Source organism: Eretmochelys imbricata, chromosome 24 (assembly GCF_965152235.1).
Source record: "Eretmochelys imbricata isolate rEreImb1 chromosome 24, rEreImb1.hap1, whole genome shotgun sequence".
Taxonomy (NCBI): Eukaryota; Metazoa; Chordata; order Testudines; family Cheloniidae; genus Eretmochelys; species Eretmochelys imbricata.
Window position 1 is genome coordinate 320,733 of NC_135595.1, and position 21,893 is coordinate 342,625.

General features: G+C 44.1%; 1 protein-coding gene across 2 annotated transcripts in view; it reads left to right on the plus strand.

Annotated features, from left to right (window-relative positions):
• Window positions 1-21,893, plus strand: part of ASH1L (ASH1 like histone lysine methyltransferase) — a 154,791-nt gene that overhangs the window by 92,253 nt on the left and 40,645 nt on the right. For both annotated transcript variants that reach the window (XM_077841176.1, XM_077841177.1), the window contains exon 6: window positions 3,068-3,247. In XM_077841176.1, the coding sequence (XP_077697302.1) occupies window positions 3,068-3,247 (180 nt within the window). The remainder of the gene's footprint in view (window positions 1-3,067; window positions 3,248-21,893) is intronic.

The following is a 21,893-nucleotide window of genomic DNA, read 5'->3' on the forward strand; positions in this document are numbered from 1 at the left end:
TTTAAGGTATCTCAGATAGGATCTTTAAACTATTGAATATGACTCACCAAAATGAGAGGACATCTAAAGTACAGTAATTCTAACATTCAGACTTGCAAACACTGGATACAGAAAATCTTGGAGAAACCTATTCTCCTTCTGGGCTTGTGCTTCAGATGGAGCAATTAATGGAAATTATTTGTCTGACTGATTAGCAAAGAATATTTTTAGGCTATTGTAATTATAGTTGACAGTTCAGGTGACAGAAAGGTTATAACAAAGATTGTCCCTACACCACCCAGTGAAGAAGTGAAAATAACAGTTCCATGCATCAGGGAGGTCTTTGACTTGAATTTTCTTCAAGTGTGGCATATGCCCAATATAAATTAATATATAAAACCACTACATTTTGTGTCAGTTAAGGACGATCTGTATACGACATACCCAACATAAAACCAAGAAGCAAAGAAAATTTAAGGCATACACCTTACCACTAGAGCAGTCACTGTACATCACAGACAATGAAGTGATAGGCTATGATGATGACCACAAATATAACTCTTCCCCAAAAGGAATACCACTTTTCCAGTACCTCCTTCCCCAAACTTACCACCACAAACAGACCACATTTGCCTCAAACTTTTCCTTACTCTCTATTCTGCACAGTTCTGGAAAATCATGCCCACTTATGTTTGGGGAAGAGGGTGCTGGAAGGTGGGCATAACCCAATTTCAGATGCAGGGAACATAACTGGGGGCATATGTCAAAAGGTAGTTTTACTCTTTTCCTAAACTGCTCAAAAAGGTGTCCACATACTGCACTGGACAGTGGAAGTAGATAACATAAACCATTATTTTCATCAGCTAACTGCAGAAAATAAAGATTAAATTATGACAAATAATGCTAATAATTGTTTGTGTTTAATTAACTACAAATTACATTTACCCCAGACCTCCAAACTCTCATTGTAGAATGTTAAAAATGTGTTTTTAGTTTTTATCCTAGAGGGGCCCAAATTATCGTGAAACTTAGTAATGTGAACTTTTTAGGCCAATTTTAAACTGATTAGAAACCAAAAATTAACAGATGAATTTTCTGAGGATTTTCAAATATAAGTTTTATACAGAAGTTATGTACAGAAAAATTGGAGCAGATATACTGTCTTTTTCATACAAAAAAAAGAGGTTGAACTCTTTTTTAAGTGCAAAATAGAACCCTGTCATAACCATGGCACTTCAACAGCTCCACCTAATTCCTTTATGTGGGAAAGCTAAATTCTACATCAGTTAGTCTTCACCAACAGAGGGACAAATCTCAGTGCCAGTATTTCTCTGTATCCCTCAGTAAGATATGGGTAGAACTTTCCCCTCACTGGTCCAGGATGTGTTGGCCAGGCAGTATTTACTGTTAGCGTTTGTATATAACACCACAGATCACAAGTTGCTCCTTATTTGATTCTTAAGGTAGCAAGACTTTGCATTGCTTAAAATAACATCATAAGAATGGCCGTACTGGGTCAGCATCTGCTTCAGACATTCATTAGCTAATAATTCAACCTATGCAGCAGCAAGCTGCCATTCTTACTTTTACAATAGCTTTAGAAACAAAGCTTAAAGTAGTCTATATTGTATGGGGTTGCAGACCAAGCCCATCAAAATAGAGAACTCTGAAATGGGTCAGGTGTGGATAAGACCATTATGAGCACATCTACATTGCACACTCCTTGTGGTGGTGAGTGGAGTACATACACTGCGTGCCCTTTAGTCCGGGTATAAATAGGAACCCTGTGGGTATGTACTCTACGCACCCAAGCAATGCCTCACCTGTCTATACTGCTATTTTTAGCAATGTGATGTCTTGCTGCCTCCCCACTGCTGGAGTCTTTCTCTGCCACAGGGAAAGGCTTCAGCAGCAAGGAAAAGACTCTGGGAGCAAGGAGGCAGTGTACAAAGGCTCTGGCAGCTTCCTGCTGACAGAGCCTTTCGCTGCTGCCTCCACCTTGCTAAGTCTTTCCCTGATGTGTGTAGCTAGATACTGCAGCATGAGTGCAGCCTGCTTTTCACCACAGCATGTAGCAAAAAATACCCTACATACCAGTGGCATGCAGTGTAGACATACCCTATGTTTAATACCCAGTTTTTATAACAATTGAATATTATTCCATCATCAGGGCATTTCATAGAGACTACGTCAAGCCCTGTTTAGAAACTAAGGACCTGATTATCCTCTCAGGGTACGTCTACACCATAAATGAAGGGGTGTTTGCAGCACGGGTAAGTGTACCCACTCTAGCTTTAATCTAATTGGCGTAAGTAACATTGTTAGTATGGATGTGGCGGTGCAGGCTTTGGTGGACATTCTGGGTATGTATTCAAGTTCCTGGCCCACCCTGGGTTCTGTGCCGTTGTGTCTTCGCTGCTACTGTTACCCATGCTAACTAGACTAAAGCTAGCATGGGTATGCCTACCTGCACTGCAGTCACACCTTCATTTGCAGAGTAGACATACCCTCAGTTACACTCACCAACACGGGGTTGTCCCATTGACTTTAGTGGAGTCACTTCTGATATATATTAGTATAAATGAGAGAGAATCAAGCCCTAGGTCTTCATGACTATGAGGAAAATAACCATCTTAAAATTCTGGAGGAGTGCTGAATAACTTCCTCAGTTTGTTAACAAACAGCTTACTGTTTCCAGAACCAAAAATGAATTTACGTTGAAATGAAATTAGTTCTAAAGTTTTAAATATTTCTCTCTGTAGGCTGGAGAAATTTAGTAACATGGTGTGAGCATATGTGCCTATTTGTATATACATGCACAGTCTGCTAGACACTTGTTTATGATTATACATATATAAAACAGATATTTAAGTTACTTTGTGCTTTACACTCCAATAAAGTTGATTTCTTGTTTTTGTACAAAGTTAATTGTTACTTGTAAAATATCCTGTCTCAGTTGCAAAAATTGGCAAAAAAAAGTTTTAATATGATAAAGTCATCTGGCCATTCAGAGACTTCTTTGTTGGGCTTCTTTGTACAATATAGAATAATACTGGTGAAATAAGTTCATCTTTACATTTTCTTCCAGCTTTTCTGAGACATCAACTGAATCACCTAGTCACCTTGAAGCCATAGGGAAGGCACATGAATCTGAAAACACTGAGCAGCATTTGCCTACTTTTACCCAGCGTGAGAAAAAGGCTCCTAGGCCCCCAAAGAAGAAGTACCAGAAGGCGGGGCTGTACTCTGATGTGTACAAAACAACAGAGTAAGTAGTACCAGTGAAACGCTGCTGTCTGATATTCCAGGAAACTCTCTTCTTTCAACTAGAACCTTGAAGAGCTGCTACTAATAAGCAGCTGAAATAAAACCACCAACTTAATTCAAGCCTGTGAAAAATTACATGCATGATAATTATCAGAATCTGACCCAGTGAAGATTTAAAATGTAACCCCAGTCAGAAAACAACCGCCAGCAATCTGAAAGTGTTGCTGAGTATCAGCCTTGAAGAAGGTAAGACAGCTTTATTCAACAACCTAAAAGATCATGACAATAAAGGGGCTGGCGGAGCTTGAGATACTCAGGTACTGAGCACAGTGTCAACATAAAACGGGCCATTAGTTGTCTTGCTTTTATTGATTTATGATAACACAGTCATCTTTAGTGTGACTGGCTTGTAAAGTGAGGGACTTCATGTTTTACCAAAGATGCATCTCTGCTTCCTATTCATTTTACAGATAAGTGCTGTTCATCTGCTTCTTTCTATATGTGATGTTTAATGTAAAGAACTGAGATTTTTAAACTTTTTTTCACAACATAGCTCACAACTTAATAGAGAGATTGTTTCATGGACATCTCTCCTCCCATTTCTGATTGCATGGACCGACTTCCCCTCCCATTTGTGATCATATAACATCCCTGCCGCAGCTACAGCAATTGTTTATGTTAGTAAAGTATTGTATTTTTAGTTTCCTTTGAATGCGATTTAGCAGATGGAAACCAAGAGGAGGGCAGGCATCATGTGACCAGTGAGCTCTCCATAGACAATTAGCAAATGCCTCAGAGACTACAGTGAGACCTGCTGGTGTATAGTTTAGTAACTGTTCCCAGTTACATCTCTTTTCACATTAGAATGTAGTTATTTGAGCAAGACTGTAAGAAGAAGCTGTGAGGTTCTTGTTTTGACCAAAATGAGACTGCAGTTGCATTTTTATTCAGCTGTTGTTTGTTAGAAAGCACTTCCTCCCCGAGCTGTGGTAGTGGTACTGTCCTTCGGATGTTCTGTTTCTCAAGATGAGAGTCTTTTCTGAAATTAAGCGTTAAATGTCTAGTTGTCTGAGCATTTTTGTTTACAATAGAATATTTCCACTGGAGCAGATAGACATGTTACCATGGCTGAGGAACTGAGAATCTTTTTTGTCTTTGTAATAAAATGTTAATGATCCTGCCAGAAGCCTACCCAGACAATTGGAGCACTCATTGCAGGTGTGGTGGGCAGACATGTCACTTTTCAAATTTTAATTAAAAGTTCAAGTGAATATCTAGATTTATCAGAATTGGGCATGAATGTAGAGAAGTTCAGCGCAAAGTCTATATACCATTACTAACCCCGTAAGCTCTCCAAATACAATGTGATGGGGTGTATAGACCCCACACGGATGACAAAAGTGCCAGAGACGCCCTATGTGCAGGACTAGCCCTGCTCCTCTGGCCCTGTCAATTATGTATTGTAGGGAGCAGGCCTTTAAAAAAGAGGAAACTGTAGTCAGCAGGGGAGAGAGATCACCCTGAGCAGGAAACTGAAGCCACAGGGGGAACTACTGTCCAGGAGATCTCCATCCAGGACCTGTGGGGAGCCCAGCAAACTCCCATGGAAAGCCTGACAAAGTGGGCCAGATTCAGCAGCCCAGCTGGAAGGACTCCTTGCAATCTGCTGCGCAGATAGCCCAGAACTAAGAAGGTACTGTTGGCCCCAGGAAGAAGTTATTCTTGGGTACACTGAAATATTTAATTTTCCTTTTGAGTCCCCATCAGAAGAGACTTAAGAAGGCCTGCAAAGGGCATGGTTCCCCCTTACAAGGATTAAGAAACAGGAACCTATATATATGTCCACCCCCCACCTTGCATGTAGATAACTGGGCATGTCTGGCGTCTCTTACCCTCTGGGGGGAAAGCTAAGGAGATTCTTGTACATAGTACTTAGACCTTGTGCTGGTCCTCTGCATCGGGGCAAATTTCACTCTTAAAGCAGTGTTGATGAGCTCCAAAAGATAAATAATAATACCTAGTATTTAATAGCACTTTTCTACAGTAGGGACCTGATTTTCAGAGATTCTGAGTACTTGCAGCTCCTGTTGATGTCATTTGGAGATGTGAATGCTTAGCACATCTGAAAATCAAGGCCTATGTCTCAAAATACTTTACAAAGATAAGTAAGGATTATTATCCCGCTTTTGCAGATGAAGAAACTGACTGATTAAGCATTTATAAGTGTGCTTGTCACTATAGTATCTAGAGTGGTACAGAGGAGTTAGGTAACATGTTTTAAATCTTCACAGAGTTCCCCACTTTAAGTCCTATGCCAGGTCTTTTGACAGAAATAACATTGCTGCCACGCAAGGCTTCAAGGCTTCATAGGTGTAGAGTGGAAGAAATATGAACCTTAAGAACTCCAAAAGGGATGTGGAGAAATTCCTTGCTATGATGGTTTATTAATACAGATATTTAGAGCCAGTTTTTACATTCTTTCTCACAATGAGTAGGACCTTATTCCATAAGTAGTCCCATTTGTATCAGACTGCTCATGAAATAAGATATTATTCAGTGTGCATAAAGATAGTGGTCTCTGGCCCATAATAATCATCTTAAATTTTTTTTTAAATCGACTGATTAAGTCAGTCACCAGTCTCTCTTTAAACTGTAAAGAGACAGCTTTGACTGTCAGTGCCATAACTGACTGAAAATGATGTAACTGATCTGCACTGGCTGAGTTCTTTGCAAGTGGAAAGTATTACAGGATGCAGCCTAACAGGATCCTTGAAGTCAGTAACTAATTATTGTCTCTTGGACTGCATACCACCATTTTAAAAAATTACTGCTAGTATTTTGCATATCATAAGCTTCTACAAGACTGAACTGTAAACTGAAAAGTTGTTCTTTAGTCCCATGCAAAGCTAAAAAAGAATCACTTATATCTGTCTTTTAAACAAACTTCTAATGTAACTGTCAACATGCACAAAATAATTAAGAAAATCAGGGTGTATGAAAATCACTATAAGACATAAATGTGATATATCCCCTTCACAACCCACACCAGAGATTCCTGACTATGATCCAAGTTAAAAAATCCATGTCTCTTAGGCACATCTGACTTTCCTGTTTTTACTTAGAGACAGATTGTGAGCGCCTCACTAACATCGGTGAGCAGTTATTTATACAAATTCATTGACTTCAGTGGAACTACTCGTGAGTAACTTCTTACCAGTGTGAGTAAGGGGCTTGCAATCTGGCATCTAGTATAATAGTTTTTATTTTAAAAACCACTGTGGTTTATTAAATTAATAGATTATTCCATGTCTTGGAATGATGGGACTGAATGTAATAGTAAATGGAAATGGTCCACAGAGAAGATACTCATACGCTAAAGATCTTTTATTAACCACCTAATTCCCTTTTACTGCTGTCCACTGTAATGTCCTAAATGGATTTCCCATTCTTCTCTCCAGTGTATTGTTCCTCCTTTTTTTTCAGAGGGGCAACCATGGAACAATTTATCACAATATTTTTATAAGTTATTTGCTTGAATAAATTTGATCACCAATTCTATCCCAGGACTAAGCTTCACCCATTTCCCTTTCTGCTACAGTAAAAGTGATTAAAGGAGGACTGACATTAGGGTGACACGAGTCACCTGAAAGTGGGCTTTGTATGATCATTTCTATTGGTTGGGCCTCTTTTCTCTTCTTTTTTTTTTTTTTTTTTTCTTTTTTCCCATCCCATCTCTGCTTGCTGGCTGAAACTTGAGACTTGCTCCTCCACTTCCCTTTTGCAAGTTAAAATCCTAAGTGGGAGAGGAATGATTCTCAACCCTTAGCCAGTAAACCAGTATTAATCAAATTATTATAACAGTTTAGTAAGTCAAAAATTGATAACAATCCAATCTTATTTTCCATCTCTTGGGCAGGCATGAATTATCATTTGGAGTAGTTGCATTTATCATTAACGCCTCTATAGCTATTATTTGGTGTTTCATTAAAAATCATGGGACTACTAGTTGGGGAAGGAAGAGCTGTTAATATGTGTTCTTCTAGGTTTCATGTAACTTTACCCATACCCATATTTTTTTGGCTGTAAAAACGTCATGGTTTGGGAGCAAGAATGCAACTGTTATAATGACACAGCACCCTCTAGTGATGGTACAGTTAAGTGCTTGTCCATGTTTCCAGTAGAAGCCACTGTCTGCATTCTTACTTTTTTCCAATGTGGTATCGATCACTTATTCCCTTTTGCTCTTTACATTATACAACTTCAGATGTTTTGGAACCTCCAAAACTGGTTTCCCACGCTGCAGTGTGGGAGGACAATAGCAGTAGTTGCAGCTCTGCTGAGCTTTGTCATTTCTGTTTGGAGCCTCTCCTTGGATCAGTTATGGGCCAACAGCTAAAAGATAGCAGAGAAAATGTTTGTAGTGCCATTGAAAGCTGTAGCCTACCATTGCAGGGGTAAGGTCTGCATTCATTTCTCTGCCTCTGCTGCCTATGCTTAGGGAATTTGAATTATATAGGTTGCTACTGTAGGATCCCACTCTTTCAACTCAACTAGGTGTAAAGGTTTTCTTACAGTAGGCTGAAGGAAGCCCAGATATGCAGTGCAGTGCATCAGTGGAGCATGAACCCTGGGAAAAGAACCAAGAATTAAAGGGATGCTGTCTAAGATCTACCTCAGCTCCTCTCTATTTCCTAGGGTGGTTTTACTGCCTGGGATAGCAAGTTTGGTATTAGTGTACAAGTGGGCTTTCCCCAGTCTTCAGCTAACGCTGGAAAAATAATAAAGGCTTTTTGCTGACGAGATGCATCCTGATTTGATATGTCCAGAAAGCATAGACTTGGAGATCTTATCTATATTGGGGCTCATTTGGAGTCTTGCAGAAGATGAGAACCTAAGGCCTCTCCCTCCTCAGAGAAAGGGGATACTTGCTTCAGATTTTATCGGAAGCTCCCAAAACTTTAAAAAGTCTCTGAAAATACAACATGCATTACTCTTTACAGCCTCATGAGACCGATAAAAAAGTAGTTCAGTGTATGCCTGTGCAAGCCAGAGGCCTTGAAAACAAAGGAAGATTATGGAGGCCAATCATTGCTATTCACCCAACAGGGGCTTTTGTGGAGGAGTTCAGAGTCTCTCCCATCTTCCGTTCCTAATTATATTTAATAATTGTTCTAGCTCCTGGGGGAAAATAGTTACTGTGGGATACCTCTTCTAATGGAAATTTGGAGTCACTACCTCATGCAAGAGATGTTCTTCCTACCTCGGGAGTAATGTTCCTCTGGGGATAGTATTGAAAATATATAAATATTAACTAATAGAAGCCAAGATTCTAAGGTCGGAATACATGTTGGGTCTACAATTTTCTGGCTTTTTGTTATGTGCCTGCTGGTTTCTTCGAAGTTGCATAATACTCTTGGACTTATTTATTGCCTTGTTCAGGACATTATGACAGACAGGAGATCTCTTCAGCTCATGACATGGATAACAGAGCTATCATCCAAAATAAGAACAATAAACAGCTTTTCTCATCTCTAGTGGAAGTTCTGAGTTAAGGTCTGATGGATATAGCATATCTTAAAGATTGCCATCCTACTCTGCTTGAAAAAGGTTGTTGCTATCTTTCTTGGCCAAGATTTTTAATAGGGGCAAGTTGCAGATTTCCCTCATTGGGAATATGTGTGCTCATGACTCCTCCTTTAAATTGTTTGTTTGCAGAATTGCAGCCCTCCTCAGTCTTAGTGTCTTGTCCCCATGCTCCTGGGGCAATTTCCTTTCTTGGGAACAGATGAAAGAATGCTGTGATGGACAAATGGCTGTGGGCAGTCATCTTGTGACCCTGCCAGCCATACTTCCAGCTGCACAGCAGTAGATCATCTTCTTGTGGTGCTTCCCCCACAGCTGTTTTGCCCAGACCAAAAGAAAACATAACCTCCTTTTAAGTCTAAATAAATTCTGTGAAAGCTTAACTGCCCCATGAATTTTATTTTAAGATTCACTTGTATGTCTTTAAACTATATAATACTGCATCACAGTCTTCATGTTTGTGATGGCAAAGCTTTACTTTTGACCAGAGACTGAAGTTAGATGGTGTAATGGTTTGCACTCACCTCATGCAAGAGCCCCCTGGTTGAGTGCATTTGTGCCTGCAGTTTTTTCCTCCGCTCACGGTGCCTCTGTCAGCCGCTGCACTTGTCAGGCAAGTCTTTGGTGACTCAGCCCTCTGGCTGAGTCACACTCTGTTGATGTACATAACAAACAAGCCCCTTCCGGGGTACACAGTCCAAAACGTCCTTAAGCACTGGGCTCAGTCTTTAACAGTCCAACAAGGCCCGTCAGGGTACCCTCATATGGTCCAGCTGGGTTGCAAGGTTCCTACTTTGGTATTGAACAGCCCTCCTATGGCTTCCTCCCTGGGGGCTCCTTGCATCTCCTTGAGTCCTCAGTGATCCCAGCCTTCCTGCTGAGCCATCCCTCTTGGACTCACTTCACTGACCACAGCTCCCTGCTGAGTCATTCCCTGGGTTGCCACAGTTCTAATTCTCTTCCTTAGGGCGTAGCCACTTCCCCTAGTGTCTGGAGGGTGGTGGGGAGACCCAGCCCCACCCACTGCTCCGGGTCGCAACCCTGGGACCTTTTAAGTATAGCAGCCTCATGCTCTGTCCCTTTATTAATTGCTGCTCTATGGTTCCCTGGGCCACTTCCCTGTAGCCCATCTTTGAGTCCCAGCAGCCAGCCAGCAGCTCCTTCCTCGCTCCCCTGGTCCCTGCCAGTAACTACCTGCTTAGTCCCAGGAGAGAACCAAGAGAACTGTTCTCTGGCTCTCACTGTCCCTGACAGCAACTAATCTGTCCAGCTTCTTTCAGCCCCTGCAGCCAGCCAGGAGCACCTCTTGATCCCACAGTCTGACTCTGTCCCTCAGCTCCTTTTATACAAGCCTGCTGGACCCGGATCGGCTGATCCCTGCAGCCTCTTTCCTGATTGGCTGTGTCTGATGCTGCCTCTCTAAGCAATTAGGAGGACCCTCTCCACTACCCTTTTCTGAGGTAGTTTGGTCTCCAGCAGGGGCCTCAGGGCCTAGTCCACCCTGTCACAGACTGTCTGGAGCACTTGCTCATGCCGATTCCATTCTAGGTGTGTGCGTGCCCATGTGCATAGTTGGAGATTTTTGCCTTAGCGGTATCCATAGGGTTGGCGGTAGCACCCTCTTGAGTGTTCATGTGTTGGTATATTAGGCACTGCCAACCCTATGCTCTTTCAGTTCCTTCTTACCACCCATGATGCTTGGTTGTGCCTCCTTGTCTTGCATCACAAGAGTGTTAGCTGTTCTTACAGTCCATTGTTCAGTCTCCTTTGTTCATAGTTGATAGGTACTTAGACCTTTAAGTTAAGTGTTAGAATAATTGTTTAGGAGTTAGAATCCCAGCTGAGACCTTGCCTGAGAATGGGGCATGTCCCGGAATGAGGCATGTCCCGTTCCACAGGGTTTAAGCCATGTTCATCGTGCAACTGGCAAATGCCCATTAGTGACCCCCGCGAGAGCTGTTTAAAGTGCTTTGGGGGAGTCCCACAGAAAGGATAAATGCAGGATCTGCAAAAACTTTTGCCCTCAAACTCTGAAGGAGCGGGATATCCACTTGAGGGCCCTCCTGGAGGCTGCGTTTCATCTGACCTCGGAGCCCTCTCGATCAGACTCTACACCCAGAATCTCAGCGTCAGCACGCAGCGCACCACCGGCACCAGAACCCTCCCAGCACCGTTCCCCCTTCTCGGTGCCTAAGAAGCAGTTGAAGTCGACTGGCCCACCAGCACCGCAGAAAAAGGGGGCTTTGCAAAAGACCTGTGTCAGGCCACATGCCCACCTCGGAGCTGCTTGGGAGTATCGCTGCAGTGGGACCCCCTAGTCCAGCCAGGGTCCCATCCCCAACTCCTGGGAGTGGCAGGGAGTCCCAGCCCCTAGTAGGGTCATCTGTGCCCGAAGCGGGCCCAGCAGCCAAAGAGGAGGCAGGCCAATCAACACTGAAGACGCCAAGCCAGGCAACAGACCTGGCCAAGGCCCCGGCATCTATGGGTCAGTTATGGGATTGCCCCCTAAAGCAGCAGAGCATCCCTGATCACTGGACTGCAGGCATCGGTCCCCATCACCCCGGCCTCGGACCCTGGCACCGCAGCCTCAGTCCCAGATTAGAAGACACAGGTCCCTGATGCCAAGGTCTCCGCCTGCAAGGCACGGGACACTTGAGTCGTAACACCAATTCTCATACCCATGGTGCCGTCTGGCCTCTTGCCAGAGTTCACCACTGTGCAGATCACCATTGCCTAGGCAGTCTCCCAGGCATCAATTTCCCCCCGGTATGGGATCATTCCTGGTCACAGCACTGGTCTCCAATTCCCCAGTATCGCTCTTCAGGCAGGCACCAGTCATCACCTTCTCCTTACCGGTCGCCAACGAGGGTCAGTTGGCAGACTCAGGCATCTACAGCTCTGCTCTGGTCACTGGAAGGGCAATGGTCTGAGCCTGAAGGGAAGCTCAGTCCCTCACCTATAAAAGGCAGATCACTACCGGCCCGCAAGACCAGCATGGCTCCTACGGCGATGGTGGTGTGAAGGCAGGGGCAATGGCCCGCTCAATGGCAGTACTGAAACCCATGGGGTATACCTGTTATGCTGGTCCCGTACTGCCACCTTTCCTCCCAGGCTGCATTGGACAAGCTGCCCCCAGCACAGCCAGCACATGAGTCGGAACACAGTACTGAAGTCAATGTGCAGGCAACACAGTGGGCCCCAACGCCCAAGGAGCCACTCCTGGACAAGCAAGGGGAAACTGCTCCTTCCCCTGCTGTGCAGTCATCTTTGTCGTCTCCGGACAAAGCGGTGGCTGGCCCCTTGCAAACGAATAGCCCCTCCAATGACTTCAAGGAGCACCAGGCCCTGCTCAGAAGGGTGGCTGCCAACCTGAACTTGGAGGTCAAGGAACTAGCAGAGGAGTCAGATGACCTCTTTAATGTTAGACCCTCCTCCACCCCGGCCCAGGTTGCATTGCCGATCTACCCAGGGGTCATTAAAATTGCCACATCTGTGTGGCAGACCCCCTCTTCCATTCCACCTACTTCCAACAAGGTAGAAAAGAAGTTCTATGTCCCCGCAAAGAGATTTGAGTCCCTGTACACCCACCCTCCAGCAGGATCTCTGGTTGTGTCCACTGTCAATGAAAGGGACAGGCAGGGACAGGTGAGTGGCACGCCAAAAAATAAAGATGCCAAGAGGCTGGACTTGTTTGGCAGGAAAATTTATTCGACAGCCAGCCTGCAATTTTGGGTGTCTAACTCTCAGGCCCTGCTAGGCAGGTACAACTTCAACCTGTTGAACTCCATCAGCAAGGTTAAGGAGGGCCTCCCACAGGACCGAGCCCAGGAGTTCACCGCCTTGGTGGACAAGGGCAAAGCAGTGGTGAGAGGCACCCTTCAGATGGTCTGGGACACTACGGATTCGGCAACCAGGGTAGTCACCTCTGTGGTGGTCACTCATGAGGCACAGCTCCTGGTTATAGTCCTCTGAGCTGTCCTTTGAGCAGAAGATGCAAACTACCTTTCAGGACCTTCCATTTGAGGGAGCAGGGCTCTTTTTGGAGCTGACCAGAGCATGGCTTCATGGCCTTAAAGACTCCCGTGCCACCCTCCATTCTTTGGGCCTTCACACCCCTCAGCAGGCTAGAAAGCATTTCCGTCCCCTGTCACCTCTGCCTCCATCTTGGTCCTGGGATGTCCCCCGGTCCACCTCCTACAGAAAGAAGGACAGAGACAAAGGATTTAAATGGCGTCACCCTTTGTCTTCCCATTCCTTCGTCTAGCCTGGGTCTTCTGGCCAAGCAAGCCAGAAGCAGGTGTTCTGAGGATGCCCCTGAGGACGGTGCCCCAGTCACTTCCCAGGGTCCACCCCCCTACTCTTTCCTCAACCGCCTGTGCCCCTTCCGATCATCCTGGTCGTGGCTGACCTCGGACCGTTGGATGCTCGACGTAATATCTTCGGGCTACACCCTGCAGTTTGCTCCATCTGTCATGACCGGGGGCTGTTGATAAACGAGAAAAAAATCAACCTTAATGCCTGTAAAACACACAGAGTTAATTGGAACGGTCTTCGACTCTACTCAGGCCAGAGCCTTCCTCCCTGAAGCTCGGTTCCAAACCATAGCAGACATGATCTTGTGCATACAAACCCAGCCTCTCACCAGTGCTCACACGTGCCTACGATTGTTGAGCCACATGGTGACCTGCACTTACATGGTCCGGCACACATGGCTCTGCCTCAGGCCCCTGCAGGCGTGGCTGGTATCAGTCTACGTCCCTAGCAGACACAGTATGGACATTATGGTCAGGGTCCCAGACCACACTGTAACGCATGACCGGAAAGGGTTAGGGTTAGGGTCCTGCAGGATAAATGACTCAAATTCAACCCTTAAAGACATATGGGGAGATAATGTTGTGTTTTTGTATATTTACATATATATTGGTAATGGTCAACAATGTAATCAAACAGTCCCTGTCTATGCTGTATTCTGTTAATTCAGAGATCAAGAGGACATCTTAACATTTAAATAACTGGAAACATAGGATATCATCTCTCTTTGAAATCATCTGTGAAGGGTGGAAAAACAGGCAATTGCCTTATGTTAATCTGTGTGGATAATTACCGATGATGCTTAGGAAATGGGTCCACTTCAAAGTTCCCATGAATGCCTATTGTTCGCCGAAGGACTCCAAGCTGTCAAAGAAGGCCTGAAACTGTGTAAAAAATGGCGTGGGTCCTGATCCTGTTTATCGCAGATCTGCTTGAGGTTTCATGCAGCGGAAGCCTAAGCCATAGGGACTGAGATCCCAGCGCTGACTGGACCACCCTGAATGTAAACATTGTACTATAACCTGTGTACTATTTCTGAAAAAACTCTTTGCATCTACAAAGCTCACCATCTCTGCTATGAATCTGAATCTCAAGATTGTACTCAAGTCTGTATGTATAATGATCTTTTAACCATACTCTCTTTTCTTTTTTTAATAAATTCTAGTTTAGTTAATAATAATTGGTTGTAACCGTGTATTTGGGTAAGTTCTAGAATATTCATTAACCTGGGAGGTAATGTATCCGATCCTTTGAAATTGTTAGAAGTTTTTTATGTGATGTATAAAATTTTCAGTAATCCTCCTCATATTTGACTTGGGTGTCTAGGTGGAGGCCTACGGCTGGGTTACTGCAAGTGAACTGTGTTGTTGGCTTCTTGGCAACCAGTGAGGTAATATAGAAGCTGTTTTGTGCTGACTTGGTAAATCTAAGTATTGGAATATTACACCAGCTGAAATATCCAGCTTTGGGTATTGTCTGCCCTATTCTTTGCAGTTCACCCTAATTGAGTGACCTCAGTTGGCTCCCCTGGGACTCCTCATACACCTACTGTCATCACTCACATGATGGCAGAATCCTGCATTGGTGTTGGAGGGGGTTCCCTTCACAGCTCCATCCCCATCCATGACCCTCGTCTCCAGTGCCACAGACCTGGTGTGGGGAGCCCACCTGGGCTATCTCAGCATGCAGGGTTGTTGGTCGAGTCACGATCGCTCCCTACACATCAATGTCAGGGAGCTCAGAGCGGTTTGACCTGGCCTATCAAGCCTTCCTACCTCACATAAAAAGCAGGGTAGTCCAGGTCCTGACAGACAATACTGCAGCTGTGTTCTGTATCGACAGGCAAGGTGGGACCAGGTCATCTGCACTTTGCCAGGAAGCCCTCCAGCTCTGGAACTTCTGTGTACAACACGCCATCCATCTCATAGCCGCACACCTCCCCGGGGCCAGGAATGCCTTGGCAGATCGCCTCAACAGGATCTTCTTGTCTCGCCACGAATAGTCCCTCCATCAGGAGGTGACCAGCTTCATCTTCCAGAAGTAGGGAACTCCCTGGGTGGACTTGTTCGCGTCCAGACAGAACAAGAAATGCCATGTTTCCTGCTTGATTTGGGGGATCGACAGAGGCTCCCTGTCAGAAGCTTTTCTGCTCCCGTGGTCAGGGGCTTTTTTATACGCCTTCGGTCCGGTGCCGCTGATTCTCAGAGTCCTCATGAAAATCGAGCAGGACAGGGTGACGGTAATTGTCATATCACTGGCCTGGCTGCACCAGCACTGGTTCGGCACGCTGCTGGACCTCTCGGTGGTTGCTCTGTTACGGCTGCAGCTCAGGTCAGTCCTGCTGTTCCAAAACCACGGTAGTCTTCTGCATCTGAACCTGGCGGTGCTGCACCTGATGGTGTGGCTGCTGCATGGTTAAATACAGAGGAGCAGGAGTGCTTGGTTGCTGTCCAGCAGGTCCTTCAAGGCAGCAGAAAGCCCTCCACCAGAGTGACCTACCTGGCCAAATGGAAGCAGTTCACTTATTGGACCTCGGCTAAAAGTATTCAGCCCGACCAGACCTCGCTCCATTTGATCCTGGACTACCTTCTGCATCTCAAGTTCCAAGGCCTGTCCCTTTCATCTATCAAGGTCCACTTGGCCGCTATTTCGGCCTTCCGTCCGCCACTCGAGGGTGGGTCGGTTTTCGCCCAGGACATGACTGCCAGGTTCCTCAGTGGTCTCAAGTGCCTTTACCTGAACGTCAGGGACCCCATTCCACAGTGGGACCTGAATCTTGTGCTGTCACGGCTCATGGGACCGGCCTCCACCCACTGGGTCTCCGAGATTAGGGCACTTACCTCGGAACCGCCTTACACAGTCTTCTACAAAGACAAGGTCCAGCTGCAGCCACACCCGGCTTTCCTGCCCAAGGTGGTCTCACAGTTTCATATGAGCCAGGACATTTACTTACCTGTCTTTTTTCCAAAGCCGCATAAGTTGGAGGAGGAGTGTAGATTGCATTCCCTAGATGTCAGGCAGGCGCTAGCCTTCTTCATTGAAAGGACCAGGCCATTCCGCAAGTCGACGCAATTGTTCATCATGGTGGCCAACAGGATGAAAAGTCGTCCAGTGTCCACTCAAAGAATTTCTTCTTGGATCACTCCCTGCATTCGTTGCTGCTACAACCAGGCACTGGTGCCACCTCTGGCGATTGTCACCACCCACTCAACCAGGGTGCAAGCATCGTCAGCAGTTTTCCTAGTCCAAGTGCTTATCCAGGACGTCTGTAGGGCAGCCACGTGGTCATCTGTCCGCAGGTTCATGTCCCATCATGCACTTAGCCAGCAGGCCCGGGATGATGCTGACATCAGTAGAACAGTACTTAAAGCTGCTAAACTCCGAGGATACTGCTTGTGAGTCACCTACAATGGAATTGACATGAGGAAGCACTTGAAGAAAAAATGGTTACCTACCTTTTTGTAAATGTTCTTCGAGATTTGTTTGTCATGTCCATTCCATTACCCGCCCTCCTACCCCTCTGTCGGAGTTGCCAGCAAGAAGGAACTGAGAGGGTGTAGAGTCGGCAGCACCTAATATACCACTCGAGGGCGCTACAGCCGACCCTATAGATACCACTAAGGCAAAAATCTCCGATGACTGTGCACATGGTCGCGCACACACCTAGAATGGAATGGACATGAGCAACACATCTCGAAGAACAACAGTGACAAAAGGGTAGGTAACCATTTTTTCTTTTACTTTGATGATTTTCCCCTTGGTGTAACAGAATGTAGCTACAGGTTTCTTCAAGTTTCACTTTGCTGCCTACAGAGTTCTAACCCCTGGGAAGTAAGGGAAGACAGTAGTGGAAGAGAGTGAGGAAGGAGAAGAACAGAAATGGAGAAGTTAACAGGTTAAAGACCATAAAGAAGGGGAGTAGGAGTAAAATAAAACAGCATTTCTGGTTGCATTACCCTTACCATCTGACTGGGAGTAGCGGGGTTCTAGAGGCCTCACATTCAACCCTTGAAGATCACCAAGTGCTTCATGCCAGACTACAGCAGCCACTCTGACTAACTACTGCTGATGGCTTTTAAAGAGAGTCCCATTTAGTCCACTGCTGAGAAGAATGGTAACTGCAAGGTAGAAGGTGCCAAGTATCAGAGGGGTAGCCATGTTAGTCTGTTTCCACAAAAACAACAAGGAGTCCGGTGGTACCTTAAAGACTAACATTTATTTGGGCATAAGCTTTCCTGGTTTAAAAAAACACTTCTTCAGAACTGGGGTTTTATACCTACGAAAACTTATGCCCGAATAAATCTGGTAGTCTTTAAGGTGCCACCGGACTCCTCGTTGTTTTTGCAAGGTAGAGCTTTTATATTTATCCACAAAGAAGCAAACCAAATTGTGGGAAGGGATGATAGCGAGAGGAATCCTCCCTTCTCTACCCCGATTATATTTTTACTTAGCTATCTGTGAAAAAGCCATTTCCACAGAGTCCCATCAAAGCTTTTCTGTTGTAACTGTCATGGGGAATCATTTCCCTGGTAACTGTAGAAAAGTTATTTGGGCCCTAATCTAGTGCTCATGTCTGTGAAGGAAAATGGGTGTGGCATGTGCTGCCTGTTTGGAGAGTCCCCAATCTGTAATGCTCGCCTTCAGCTAGAATAGTTCTTTGTACTCACTTACTGGGGGAAATACTTCATAAAGTGTAAGGCATAGAAATAATTAGATGCTTGTCCTCATCAATAACATGCAGCAGACTGGCTCCAGCAGGCATTTGTATCAGTGACTGTGAGAACACAGTCAGCTCTGCACTGGGAATTCCTACTGCATTTACCATCTGTACTGAGGTTTATCTGTTTACTAAACTTCCATCTTTGGTCCAAAAAGAAAACTGACTCTTCCCTGATAAAACCATCTCCACAGAAAGCAGCCCAGTTGGCACCCAGGGAACCCTACTTTTGCGTTTCTGAGAGGCCATCATTTATGAAATGAAAGAGAGAAGCCTTCCCATAAAGATCATTGATAAAAACAAAAACAAAACCTTCATTTCCTCCCACAGACTCCTACCCAACATAACTCAGTGTCTTTTATCGTCCCAGTGTGAACACGTGGGCATGTTGCTGTTGACTTATGCAACACATTCCCCTGATGTATGGTGTTATGAGACGTTCCTTTGAACTCACTTGTTCCGTATTTATGTTTATAAAATATGAATCTTAACTCCCATTATATGTGGCTTCTCATCTTTGACTTTGTGTTTAACTTTCCTTTTCATTAAAATTCACCCTTACCAAGATAACACATCCAGATCTTACACCCTTTCCAAGTCAGTAGCGTTTGCACCTAACGTTAACCCTTTAGAAACTACAGAGAAACAGGCACATATTTTTATATAAGTAAAAATTTATCATCTCCTTAGAGTATCCTCCATTTGTGTGTAATATCTGAACTGCCAAACCAGAATTTCATGAAGTCCAATATCCAATCTGTATTAGTGGAGAGTACCATATGCTTCAGAGGAAGGGCTAGAATCTCCAGAATCAACATTACAGAATAACCTGCCTTTAGGAGAAGTTTCATAGACTTTAAGGTCAGAAGGGACCATTATGATCATCTAGTCTGACCTCCTGCACAGTGCAGGCCATTGAATCTCACCCACCCACTCCTGTAACAAACCCCTGACCTATGTCTGAGCTATTGAAGTCCTCAACTCGTGGTTTAAAGACTTCAAGGTGCAGAGAATCCTCCAGCAAGTGACCCGTGCCCCACGCTGCACAGGAAAGTGAAAAACCCCCAGGGCCTCTGCCAGTCTACCCTGGAGGAAAATTCCTTCCTGACCCCAAATATGGTGATCAGCTAAACCCTGAGCATGTGGGCAAGACTCACCAGCCAGACACCCAAGAAAGAATTCTCTGTAGTAGCTCAGATCCCACCCTATCTCGTGTCCCATCACAGGCCATTGGGCATATTTACTGCTAATAGTCAAAGATCAATTAATTGCCAAAATTAGGCTATCCCATCATACCATCCCCTCTATAAACTTGTCAAGCTTAATCCCTTGAGGCCAGATATGTCTTTCACCTCCACCGCTCCCCTTGGAAGGCTATTCCAGAACTTCACTCCTCTGATGGTTAGAAACCTTCGTCTAATTTCAAGTCTAAACTTCCTGTTGGCCAGTTTATATCCATTTGTTCTTGTGTCCACATTGGTACTGAGCTTAAATAATACCTCGCCTGATGCATCCCAAGTCCAGATTAGCTTTTTTCACAGGCTCATAGTCATCCTGTGATCAACCAACACTCTGAGGCCCTTCTCCTCCTCTGTTACTTCCAAGTGATGCATCCCCAGTTTATAACAAAAATTCTTGTTATTAATCCCTAAATGTATGACCTTGCACTTTTTCACTATTAAATTTCATCCTATTACTCCAGTTTACAGGGTCATCCAGATCTTCATGAATGATATCCCGGTCCCTCTCTGTATTGGCAATACCTCCCAGCTTCGTGTTGTCCGCAAACTTTATTAGCACATTACAGTGGCTTCTCATATAGAAGTCTTTCCAGGCCTTTAATAATTTTGGCCTTCTATCTCTTGTATCCCTTTAATTTCTACTGCATCCTTTTTGAGAAATAGTTGACCAGAACTGAACACAGAACTAGAGATCAGGGCATGCCATCTATTTATATAATGGCATCATTACCTTTTTCAGCATTAATTTTCTGTTGCAACTTAGCATTTTGTTTGCTTTATTAACCACCACTGCACTTTAAACAGAAGCTTTCACTGATCTGTGCACACTGATGTTCAGTTGTTTTTCCAAAATGGTTACAGTTAATTTAAAGCAGTGGTTTTCAAACTTATTTGATCGCCCCCTCCCTCAAACAACCAATGAAATTGTTACATGCAAATTATCTATAGGGTAAGGATGGTAATTGGTTGAGTTACCTTTGATATCACAGTGGTCTAAGCCTCTTGGCATGGCATAGCTGCATGCCTTATTGTAGCTGAAACCCCATGCTGTCTCAGGGTGTCGATTGTAAAGTCAAAATGGCTGAGAATTTAATAATTTAACGGTAACAGAATGCAAATCTCAGTGATGTTTGAACAAGATGATAAATCTAAAAAGCAGAGCTCTCAACCATGCTTGTAGCTGTTTCCATCACTTCACACTGACTCAACAGACATTCTAGGCTTCAGAGTGACACACAGTGCCAATCCTGGAATCTTTATATACAGATTTAAAAAACACAGGTTCTAGTCTGGAACTTTGGGGCACCCCACTGCTAACTTTTGCCAGGTTGAAAATTCATCATTTATCCCTACTCTTTTTATTTTCTGACTCTCAGCCAATTTCTGCTCACTGACCTATGCCCACATAGCTTCCTGAATAGTCTCTTGAGTGACTTTGAAGACTTCTCGAAAGTCCAGATAAATTGTCATGCAGTCCTCCTTTATCTATTATTTTGTTGACACTTCTCAGAGAATTCTATTATATTGGAGAGACATATTTTTTCCTTATTTAAGCCATGCTGGTTTGTCCCTATCCTATTATTTTTCATGCAGGTGTTTTATAATTCTGTCTTTAATTATCCATTCACTCAGTTTTCCTTGTACTGGAGGGAAAGCAGGGTATATTTTCTACCCTCCGCTTGTCTGGCACGGCAGCTTTTTTTAATGAAAAATTACATATTTTTGTTAGGAACTCAGACCCTCCTTAAATTCCTTGTACTCTCATTATTTTACCTGTAAAAAACTGTGCATACCTGTGGCACTATATAAATAATAAGAAAATATACAGAAACTGTTTGACTTTTGTATTTTCATATTAAATAATAATAATAATAATAATTAATAATAAACATGAATAATGCTTTGCACTTATAAAGCATTTGCACCTTTCATCCAAGGATCTCCAAGCATACTAAAAAGGTGGGTAAATATATACCCATTATACAGGTGGGGAAAGTAACTCACCTTTTGCAGGTCCTCTTTAAGAAGTTAGTGGCAGAGCCACTTGTATCTTTATTTTATATGATGTTTGATAAAGTAAAGATCCTTGGTGATTGGAGGAAAGCAGATGATATGCCAATTTTTGAAAAAGCTTGCAAGGAAGAGGCTGTTAACTGCAGACCAATAACTGAATTCTGTCTGAGAGAACATATTGGAATGGTTTATTAGGAAAGAAATTGTGCATCACTTAGCTGAAAATGCACACGTTCAATATGAATATATCATATCAAACAATACAGTATTTGATGTCCAAAGACTCACTCGTGCCTTTTAGGCTGTAGCCTGTGTGCTCCAAGGGATCATCAGGTAGCATTTTGCCACCAAGAGGAGTTTTATGTCTCTTGGAGCTCCCCATGCTCGAGGGAGCAGTATGTGCTCAGCTTGACAAGTGTGCAGAAAAGTGAGTCCCCACATCTTTTAGCTTGGCTGTCACCACTGGTGGTGCTGCAAGCAGTAGTCTTTGCAACTCAGGGAAGTCCATGGACAGCATTGTGTCTGGGTTCTGTTCAGGGGATGAAAAGGTTGGGGAGGCTCCTGAACATAGGTGCTGTGGCTGGTCACAGTCTTGCCCCAAATGAAATGAAAACAGGAGAGGTAATTGTCACAATGGAGGCTAAAATTATTTCACTGGGTAATTGTGATGTGGAAGATATTTTTCAGTCTCAGGAAACATGCATGTATATGAAGATATCTAACCAAAATATGGAATATTCATTATAAGTTAGATGACAGAGAGAAAGAAAGTGGGTGAAGGG